The sequence below is a fragment of the Nicotiana tabacum genome, chromosome 10, assembly GCF_000715075.1.
Source record: "Nicotiana tabacum cultivar K326 chromosome 10, ASM71507v2, whole genome shotgun sequence".
Lineage (NCBI taxonomy): Eukaryota > Viridiplantae > Streptophyta > Magnoliopsida > Solanales > Solanaceae > Nicotiana > Nicotiana tabacum.
This window is the reverse complement of record NC_134089.1, coordinates 166319556-166331003: the sequence shown is the minus strand read 5'-3', so window position 1 is coordinate 166331003 and position 11448 is coordinate 166319556. Positions and strand designations below refer to the sequence as shown.

Below are 11448 nucleotides of genomic sequence, written 5' to 3'. Positions count from 1 at the left end.
AAAACTCCAGCTATATAGACAGAACTCTTGTCAGCATTTGCTTGAAGACCTGATACCATAGAGAATTTATGAAAAGCCCGTTTTAATAGCCTGACGGATTGTATATCAGCCTTGCAAAACATTAGCAAGTCATTCGCAAAACAGACATATACCACACCCAATTTCTTGCACCTAGGATGGAATTTGAAGTCTTTCATCTTTGTCAATTGCATGAACTCCCTTTGCAAATACTCCATGGCCAGGACAAAGAGATAGGGAGACATTGGGTCTCTTTGCCTTATGCCCCTCTTGCCTTTGAAAGGTGCTGTGAGTCCACCATTTATGTTTAGAGAATATGTAACTGATGAAATGCATTCCATTACCCATCTTGTGAATTTGTAAGGAAACCCCATATCAGTAAGCAATCTTTCTAAAAAAACACCATTCTACTGTGTCGTAAGCTTTCCTCAAATCCACTTTAAGAACACATCTTGGGGAGATACCCTTTCTATTATATCCTTTGAACGATTCATGTGTGAACAAAATGTTGTCTGTAATACTTCTACCTTCTATAAATGCTGACTGTGATCTCTCAATTAGACCTCCAATGACTGGTTTTAGTCTTGTTGTGAGGACCTTTGCGATGATCTTATACAGTATTGTACAGCATGCTATGGGCCTATAGTCTTTAACTTGACTAGGATTTTGCACTTTAGGAATCAGTGTTACAGCAGTACTGCTCACTCCTTTATGCAGCCTCCCAGTCACAAAAAAATCCTTCACAACCTCATATATGTCATCACCTACTACTTGCCAATGTCTTGTGAGAAATTCAATTGGAAACCCATCCACTCCTGGTGCCTTATCATGGGGCATATCTTTTATTGCCTGAAGTATTTCATCTCTTGTAACTACTTTGATTAGGTCCTCCTTCTGCTGCATATTAAGACAAGGTCCTTGACGTATGACCTCAGAGTTTGGACATTCACATGTAGTGTTATTCTCTCCTAGTAGCTTCCTGAAGAACTTGACAAACTCTTCCTCCACCAGTATAGGATCAGATACCTTGTCTCCCAAGTCAGTGTAGATAGAGTTTATAGTATTTGTGTTTGTCCTCAGCTTCAACTGTGCATGGAAATACTTAGAATTTGAGTCTCCACAAGCTATCCAATGTGCTCTAGATTTCTGATGTAGAATTTGTTCCTCTATGTTGCTCCATTTCTCTACTTCCATCAAAGCCATTTTTTCTTGATCAATCAACCTTTGATCCATATGTTTGTGCTTTAGTTCACTCTAAATGGCTTCAAGTTTCTACCTGGCCTTATTGAGCTGAAGCCTATAGGAAGTCACATAAGTGTTCAATTCCTTCAGTTCAATTTTCAAATCTTTAAGCTTATTCCATACCCTGTGCATGTTGCCTCCATTTACCTCTTGATTCCATACCTTTTCCACTATGCCTGCAAAGTCAGCATGATCCATCACAGAGCTATACAATTTAAAAGGTTTAGGATACAGGTTCCTTTTTTGATCCACAGCCTTGCATTGTAGTAGAATAGGGGAGTGGTCTGACACCTCAGGATTTAGAAAATCTGCTTCAATATGACTGTACTTCTACATCCACTCAACATTCCCCAGTGCCCAGTTAATTCTACTGTATACCGTCTTTTCCAGTTGTTGTTTGTTGCATCAAGTATAGAACCATCCCAAACTCTTCAATTGTGTGAGTTGCAGGGTAATAATTGCATCCTGGAACCCCTTGATCTCACTTTGTGTAACTGGAGCCCCTATCCTATCATCAATGTGGAGGACATTATTGAAGTCTCCACTAAGTAGCCAACTCTCCTTAATAGTTGCTCCTAAATTCACAAGTTTAACCCATAGTTGCTGCCTTTTGTTTACCTTATTACTTGCATACACCACAGTTATCAAAGTCTTAAAAGTGGAACTTCTTTCTTGGACTTCACAATGTATAAACAGTTCATCAAGCAACAGTATCTGCACCTCCACATTTTGTTTCCACAATAGCCAAATCCTTCCATTTGGATGTTCCTTGTAGTTACAGCAAAATCTTCACTCACTGCATACTTTATTCATTATCAGGTTAGCCTTCATTTTCTTTACTCTTGTTTCTAAACAGCCTATAAACTCAACCTTATGTTTCCTTAGAAATATTTTTAACTTTTTTTGCTTATGGGCCTTGTTCAGACCCCTTATATTCCAGGTGCATAGGATCATTTTTGGGTAAACTGAATGCGCCAGTGTCCCCTGGATCATCTTCTATCTGCAGCAACGAGAACCTGTTTGTGGAATGCATCATAACTACTGCACTTTGCTATACACTTTTCCCCTTCATTTTTCCATTATCAGTAAGCTTATCATCTCCTTTGTCATTTGTTTGTTGCATGTCCCCTTCATTTCTAGTATGTTGAATCACATCATTCTTCTTCTTATCTTTTGGCATCCATTTCAAGGTCCCTCTGTGTTGTTGCTTCTTTTTCCCAGCATCCTTTTGTTGGACTTTTACTTCCACTGCCTTTTCCTGCACTTCCTTGAGCCAACATTCGTTTGAATTATGCCCAAATCTAATGCAGTCACAACAATACTTTGGCTTCCATTCATATTCAATTTGCTGAATTATTACTCCCCTCTTAGTTTGCATTTTAAAACTATCTGGTAGTGGTTGGGATATGTCAGTTTCCACCAAAACTCTTGCATAGGACACCTTTTCCATTTCAGTAGTGATCTTATCAGTATACAAAGGCTTCCCAACAACACTATCTAGTTTACTGAGTGCTTCTATAGACCAAAAACCCAGTGGTAGACCTGGAAATGTGATCCACAAGGGAATCACACTCACACTTCCTGGATCAAATTTGAAATCCATTCTCCATTGTTGCAGCACAAAAGGCTTGTTGTGATATGTATAAGGTCCTGCTTGGAGTACTAGGTCCCTATATTCAGTATTTTCAAACCTGAAAATATAGTATCCATCCTCATGATATAGAATTTGAGGCTTCTCAACAAAATTCCATACATTTGTGTCATAGTTGTCCATTGCTTTCTCATAAGGGTTGTCACCTAGCACAAACCCAATCAAAGCTGTGCTCCAGTAGGTCTCATGTTCCTTCGTATCCTCATCTTCAATTTGCACGACAAAAGTACCATCCCTCATAGCAGGCGGTACATAGCATAATGTTTTCCCCTTTTGAGAGCTTCGATTCTTCTGCATGGCTTCCTTTTTCCTCTCAACTTCCACTGGACATGTCATATCTTGCCGGATCTGCCCTGAGTTTACATGTGCTGAAAATTGTAATCGCCGATAGACTTGAGCAGCTTCCGTGGTTTCCTTCAGCAGAGTTTGCGCTTCATTTTCTTCAATTTCTTCCCTAATTTGCTGAAATTTTTGTGGCAAAAAACTACCAAAAGTTACCGGAAGTAATCCCTGTTGAATACATGTGTCCGGCGTCACTGTCGTTCTGTCAATTTCCCCATCCTTTGCTGGTTTATGAAAAACTGTAGGTGCACTACCCATTCCTGTTAACCAGCGACTAGGTTGATTGTGAGTAGGTGTTTCCTCCTTTCCTTCATATTCCTTAGCTTCTGATAGCGATGGAAGCTTCTTCCTATGTCTAGCCATGGCTGAAGCGCAGGTTAGCTAAAACTTGCTTAACATGCGCCTGCAAAGCTCATTATGATCTTTCTTATCATCGTAATTGAAAATATTATTCTAATTAAGAAAATATTTTTCTATGATTTTATTTGAATTAAGTTCAGTTAGTTTAAATTTGAAAGCATAATATAAGTTTTTGAAAATATGGTCCAATTAAGAAAATAGAATGATAAAAATTATTTGAATTTGAGATGAGAAAGTTTTTAAATTTGTATCTATATTATATTAGAATGGGTGTGGTAATACTTTAAATATTATATATTATAATTATGTTTCTTTATATAATTTCTAATTATTAATATTGTCCTAAAATTGCTAAGTGGCTTCATTTTAGCTTTCCACTTGGCTTAACCTACAATGCATATCACTCTCCTTTTAATATAATATAGATGAGTGTGGTAAAAATAGATATTAAATTCAAACAGGCTAAAACAAATTCACATGACAATGTAATAATATTAAGTATTGAATAATATAAAATCAATAATAAAGAATAAATAGAAAAAAAAAACTAAGATTTTTTATCATAGGAAAATGTCTAAAACTTATTTATATTTGAGATGAGAAAGTTTTTTATATTATGATAAGAAAAGTCATAATATAAGTCCGCATAACTCATGCCTAATAGTAAAATAAAAAACTAAAAATATTGAACAATAAAAATAAATTAGAGATAATTCAAGGACATTTATAAATCATAAGTTTAGAAAATAAAATAAAATAAATATACAATACTTAAAAATATTATTAAATTTTAAATAATTTAAATTTTTCGAGCAATATTTTTAAAACAAAATAAATATTTATTTCATAATTAAAAAAATTATATATTTATCTTATATTATTAAAGAAAAGTATTTAATAATGATATTAAATAAATTTACAAGTTAATGAAAACCCACATAAAATGTAATAAGACTATACATTAGATTAAAAAATAGCAAAATTATGTTAAATTATTAGAAATTAAAAGAAAAGACTATTTGAATTTGAGATTAGAAAGTTCTTAAAACTATGATGTGAATGCTCAAATTATTGATAATACCACAAAATTGAAGTCTTGCTTATGAAAAATAAAAATTTTAAATTACAAAATAAATTTCTAATATAGGTAATTTTAAAAAAATTAAATTTGTATCTTAAAACTAAAAAAGAAAGAAAATTTATGTAAGGAAATAAAATAACAGTAAATATATTATTACAACATTTAGATATAATATGTTCAAACAATTAAGAAAATATTTTTCTATGATTAATATCTAAATCGATTGTGTTAGTTTGAGTTTGAATGCATAGCATAATTTTTTAAAAAATGCGGTCCATTTTAGAAAATAGAATGATAAGAATTATTTGAATTTGAGATGAGATTAGTTTTTTATTTTTTAAAATATTACATAAGAAATAAAATGACAGTAAAAATATTACTACAATATTTAGAAATAATGTGTTCAAACAATTAAAAAAAAAATTTCTATGATTAAATAAAATTTTAAAATACAAAATAAATTTCTAATATTGGTAATCTTACTAATGAAAATTAAAAATTAAAATGTATCTTATAGCTAAAAAAGAAAGAAAACTTAACTGCATCTAATACAAAATTAATTATAAAAGAACTCAATACATTTGAAACATGATAATCAAATAACTTATGTATTAATATTTTAGACTAATTAAAAGTTACAATTTAAAACAAAATATGACATTTTTTTTAGTCAAAATAAAAAAGAATTATTCAACCAATTATGTATATTTACAACTGCTAATCTTTTTGGACTCTAGGATTAGTTCTCTACGGTCAATATCTATCCACTCAACATCTTACTTATACATATCATCTACTAATCTGCTGAATCTATATAGGAAAACTGTTTAGACTCTCTAATAGTTTCTGCCATTTGTGATACATCTGCCCTCTGATATGTAGTTGGAGGACAATTTCTCTTATCCTGTAGTCACTTTCTTTCTTTTCCTACTGAAATCTTCGACTGTTCCATTCTTGCCAAACGTGGTATACAGTAGCAGCAAACAACCATCTCACCACTTCTTGCCTCGCTCGGCCTCCCTTTGTTCTTTTGGTCACCCAGCTAAGTTCTTCATCCCATGTAGATATTTGTATAGGTTCACCTATCCACCACAGTAGTTTAGCCCATGTAACACCCCAGACTATAGACAGAATCCCAAATCGGCAAAACACAAGAGGGGTGTTGGGTATATAAGTTAACAAGCCTTAGACCCTAGTGACGCGTTTTAAACCCGTGAGGGCCTGGGCCCAGAGCGTACAATATCACTAGCGGGCTAGGCTGTTACAGATGGTATCAGAGCCACTCTTGTGTCAGCCTTGCCGATAGTGGGTCAGAGTTCAACTGAGTTTAGGCAAATCCCGATTAGGCGGGGTAAACCTCAGTGCTGAGTCTAGGCAAATCCCATGCGATAGGGAAAACCTCAGCGAGGACGCTGAGTCCATAAGAGGGGGTGTATGTAACACCCCAAACTATAGACAGAGTCCCACATCGGCAAAACACAAGAGGGATGCTGGGTATATAAGTTAACAAGTCTTAGACCCTAGTGACGTATTTTAAACCCGTGAAGGCCTAGGCCCAGAGCGGACAATATCACTAGCGGGCTGAGCTGTTACAGCCCATATCTATCTTGAATAAGTGCATCCAAATAACAAGTGTGAGAAAACTTCATCCTCTTTTGAGTTACATAAGATACATTCCTTTGGGACATGAACTCCCCATCTTTCCAGCCAATCAATGGTAGCCAGTCTTTGTCGAACTACAAGCCATAGTATGAACTGATGTCTTGGCAGTAGTTGTGTTCCCATAGTAACATGCTTCCAAGATACTTTCTGATATTGTGGGCATAGAGATAGGTATGCCTTCTTGATGCTGAAACCTCCCTGTGTAATGCATTTCTTCAGCCCCCGTGTACAGTCCTTGCCCCTATACCAGTTTCTTGCATCAAAGATTTTCCTCACAAGCCAGCATGCTTGTTTAGGTGTTGACATATTGTTTAAGTCTCTGTTCTTTATGTAGAACCCATGAATCCACAATACCCAAAGAGTCTCTTTTTTGTGATCACTGCCCAGAGAAGTTTACATATTGCTGCCTTGTTCCATTTGTGAAAATTGATAAGATTTGACTGTAGCTGACTTGGGCATACACAACTGATCCCATGACACTAATGCCTTCCTCGATGCCTCACAACTTCCTGTCCAAAGAAAGGTTCTGCAAATACTTGCTAGTAGTTGAGTTACCTTCTTTGGTAATAGAAATACTTGAGCCCAATATGTTTGCACCTCAAACAGAACACTTTTAATCAGTTGCAATCTTCCACTATATTATAGCAGCTTAGTAGTCCAACATTTGATTTTTGATATCATTCTCTCAACTACTGGCATACACTGTTGTATGGTAAGTTTCTTGGAAGATAGAGGAACACCTAGATACTTGAAAGGCAGTTCTCCTAAAGTAAACTGCATTTCATTCAAAATTTGCTCCTTTAACTCCATTGAGACGCCAGTGATACACAGTCCAGATTACAAAATATGACATTATTTTGGCTCTAGGTAAAACATTAATATAAAAACTAATTAACATTTGTAGTAGGGAAGAGAATGTACATAAAAAAAATAAAGGTAGTGTGAGGATACTTATACTTTAAATTAATTTAAAAATAGATAAAATAAAATAATTAAATTATATTCAAAAATATTACTGATAAATTTAAAAGATTAAAATATTATGAATAAGAGGATAAAAGTATAAAAATATATCAAATTTCAAGAATAAAATTGTAATGACCCGAATTTTCGTTCTAAGAATTAGCATTCCATTCAGTGGCTTAAGACCTCAAGAAGGTTCGTAATATGCATCATGACCCTCATGTGTGGTCGAGTTTGGTTTTCGTAAGATTCAGAGTTAAATTTAAAGAAAAATAAAATCTTATTTTGAAGCTCAAATGGAAAGAGTTAACCGGAGAGTTGACTTTTGAGCAAACGACCCCAAAATGGAATTTTAATGATGTCAATAGCTTCTATGGTGATTTCGAACTTAGACGTGTGTCCGAATTTGGATTTGGAAGTCCATAAGACAATTCGCCGCATTTTCGCGAAGTAAGAAAGTTGACATGTTCTAATTATATGATTTTATATGTAGAAGAGGTCTATTACCATGATGGATATCAATTGGATATGATAGCGAGTATACGAGGCATACTATAAGATATATGGGATCTAAAGAAAGTCCTAAGTCTAAGCCAAGTTGGAAAATTTCATAACAGACTAAATTTGCAAATGAGTACGCACAAGACCTCATTTTGGACGATCATATCTACATATATAAAAGGATCTATGTGTTGGACAACCTATCAAATGAATTATATTCAAGTCTAGTTTTTAACTCTTCAAACCGTTCGTCATTTGGACACTCCTACAAGAAGTTATGATCAAATTACCGAAGGTTGGCAGAAACTTGCACTACCGCGGTGTCCCATGCGGCGCCCCGTGTGGCACGCCTGTGGGGAAATCCAGAGAGCATTAGAAAATGTTTTATGAGCACATTTTTCACAGTCGCGGCGCCGATGTACAAAAAAAATAGGTTTTTCTGACCCGACCCCTATTTCATTTAACTCGTTTAGGGTTCATATTTTTGGGTATTTTCTAGTGTTTTAGAGAGAAGGGAGAGAATTTCTAGAGAGAGAAATAAGCATAAGTGTTTTGGTTCATCAAAATCTTGTCCAAACCTTGAAATCCCTCAAGTTCTTCATCAAAGAGGTAAGAATTTCATTTTTCCCAATTCTTCAATTTCGAAATCTAACTAGAAATGGGTAATTAGTAAGATGATCTTGGATGTTTGAGTATTAGTTATACATGCTTGTAACAATAAGGTTATGGGAAGATTGTTGAGTTCAAATAGGTGAAGATTGGGTTAAAAATGGTAGAAATTCGATAATTTTTGTATAGTTAAACTCGTATCGGAACGAGTATTCGGATTTCGTAAGTTTTTCCGGGATTCATGACGTGGGTCCCACTGTTTAGTTTTAAAATAAATTTCGGATTTTATCCGGAATATTAGTAATTTCATATGTAATTAATTCATACGATTTATATTGAGTATGTTGAATTTTATGACTAGATTTGAATCTTCAGACGAATTCTCGAGGCAAAGGCTTGTTGGAATTTTGAATTGGTTGCAAAGCGAGATAAGTGTTTGGTCTAACCTTAGCTTGAGGGATTAGGAGTTGTGTCGTATTTGTTATGTGTTATTTATTGAGTACGACGTATAGGCATGGTAACGAGTATCTATGTGTTGGTGTCAAGCATGCCCGTAAGTCTTATACTTTGATTAATGTGACTCCGTTTCGTATTGTATATGTTCTATATGATAATTTATATTAAGGAATATGACTTGTGGAAGTATTATTGAATTGTTGAACATTGTAGAGCATTGGCTCAAGTTAAGAATTGAATTGTTGAACATTGTAGAGCATTGGCTCTAGTGAAGAATAGAATTGTTGAACATTATAGAGCATTGGCTCAAGTTGAGGATTGAATTGTTGAACATTGTAGATCATTGGCTCAAGTTGTGAATTAAGTTCTGAAGTAAACGTGAAAGAAGAAAGTAGAAAGAGAATCATGATATTATCTCCCTTGCCGGGATGTTATTGTTTTGATGTTGTTTCCTTTGCCGAGATTTGATTGTTGTACTATTGTTCCCTTGCCGGGATTTTATTGTGATTTCATTTACTTTCTTGCCCTTATTTCTTATGATTATTGTTTGGGTGAGGAAGAGTGTTAAATCACGAAGGGTGATGCCGTGTATGATTTTGTGAGTAAGAGTGTAAAGCATGAAGTGTGATGTCGTACCGCACGATGTACAGTTCTGTGCCGATTATATTGATTTTATGGTGAGGATGAGAGTAAAAGCACGAAGGGTGATGTTGTGCAGTTTATATTGATTTTTATGGTGAGGAAGAGAGTAAAAGCACAAAGGGTGATGTCGTGCACTTGTCCTTGATTTTTCCTGATTCTAATTGAGTTATGTTGTCCTTTACGTTTATTTACTGATTTTTTGTTGTTACTTGATTTTATTTCGATGTTATAGATTCCCTTACCCTATTTGCCTTGTGTTTGTTGCTTGGGTGAGGAAGAGTGTAAAGCACGAAGGGTGATGCCGTATATTGTTTTGGTGAGAGAGTATTAAAGCACGAAGGATGATGTCGTGTATTGTTTTGGTGAGAAAGTGTTAAAGCACGAAGGGTGATGTCGTGCACTTTCTGTTTGCTGTATTTACTTGTTATTAACAATTCAAGTATATTAACTGTTTAGATCTCTTTACTGTTTTGATCCTTTGTGTTGGAATCCATAGTGTTTACAATACCTCGCCTTATTGGTTTTTTTATACGTTCAATACTTCAAATTTCAACAATTGTTACATTTTTAACTCAATTGATTTCTCAACTAAATTTTCCTTAAACTGTTAGAGGTTGTACTTTACTTAAAAAGGAATTTCTACTATGTTTTGATTTATTGATTTCTCGTATTAAAGGTATGATTCATTTGATAGTGTACTTTAATTGAAAAGGGTATTTTCTTTATCAAATGATTTCTAAAAATAACTTCATCTTTTCTTGTTGATTTCCTAAGTGGTTTGGAAGCTTTACTCTACTTTATGTTAAGTGAATGAGGCTTCTTGAACATTCTTAATGGTATTAGCTTATGGAACCTATGAACTGAGTAACATGAGAATATTGTTGTGCAATGTGAGACAGAAATATGTGGGCACAACGTGCTGGGGAAAATATTATGATTTTATTTAATGGCACGTGAGTTGTCCATACGGTTGTGATATAAATATGGGCACGAGGTGCCGTGAAAATATGAAAGTGGGTTGAGACCTATATTATTTATGATTATGAAATGAGGCGTCACAAGGTGACCTTTACTCGAAAGAATTATATTCGAAAGATGCTTATTTGAAAGATATTTATTTGAAGGAAATATATTCGAAATATATTTATTGAAAAACATATTGTCTTAGAGATTATTACTTGAAGGATTTATAGGCGAAAGATTTATATTTGAAGGACTTGATTAATTGATTGCACTTGTGTTTATTATTTGTTGAGAAACATTTATGGTGTTCTTGTTGCCTGCTTTTTATATCACTGGTTGATCAGGGTTACCATCATTGTTATCTGCTTCCTATTATTTTTGTACGCTATATTGCACAGGTTTATTTCGTAGTCTGGTCCTAGCCTCGTCACTATTTCGCTGAGGTTAGGCTAGGCACTTACTAGCACATGGGGTCGGTTGTGCTGATACTACACTTCTGTACATTTCGTGTACAGATCCAGGTATTAGATCGATAGTAGATGTTCGTTGCGGTGGAGACTCAAGGTAAACATGTTGCAGCGTTCGCAGTCCTCGGAGTCACCTTCAATTGTACTTATTTCCATATGTTCCTTTTGTTCGGAACTGTGATGTATTTATTTTGTATAACTACTCTTAGAAAAGCTTATGACTTGTACTACCGGTTTTGGGAATTGTAAATTGTTTAGAGAAATTTCATTTGAAGTTAATTAATATCAATGTTATTTCAGTTAATGTTAGGCTTACCTCGTTTAGAGACTAGGTGCCATTATGGCTCCTTCGGAGGGATTTTTGGGTCGTGACAAAAATATTTATTTTTATTAAATACTATTAAAAGGATAAAAAGCAAGACATTAATTTAATTATAAGCTAATAAAAAATTATATGATAGTATAATAATATTAAATATTAAATAATAAAA

General features: G+C 34.3%; 1 protein-coding gene across 1 annotated transcript; it reads right to left on the bottom strand.

The window, feature by feature from the left end:
* Positions 1 to 393: 393 nt before the first annotated feature.
* On the bottom strand, positions 394 to 3616 carry LOC142165514 (uncharacterized). The gene is made up of 5 exons (XM_075224051.1): positions 2318 to 3616; positions 2187 to 2260; positions 1746 to 2047; positions 1295 to 1436; positions 394 to 1240 (listed from the first exon to the last, which is right to left on the bottom strand). The coding sequence occupies exons 1-5, from the start codon at positions 3614 to 3616 to the stop codon at positions 394 to 396; spliced, it is 2664 nt and encodes an 887-aa protein (XP_075080152.1).
* Positions 3617 to 11448: the final 7832 nt, after the last annotated feature.

Coding starts and splice junctions, on each gene's coding strand:
- LOC142165514 (XM_075224051.1), bottom strand. CDS start 3,616: ATGGCTAGACATAGGAAGAAGCTTCCATCGCTATCAGAAGCTAAGGAA. Junction 1,437..1,745: donor AGGGGCTCCAGTTACACAAA/GTGAGATCAAGG, acceptor CTGACTTTGCAG/GCATAGTGGAAAAGGTATGG. Junction 1,241..1,294: donor CTTCAGCTCAATAAGGCCAG/GTAGAAACTTGA, acceptor TATGGATCAAAG/GTTGATTGATCAAGAAAAAA.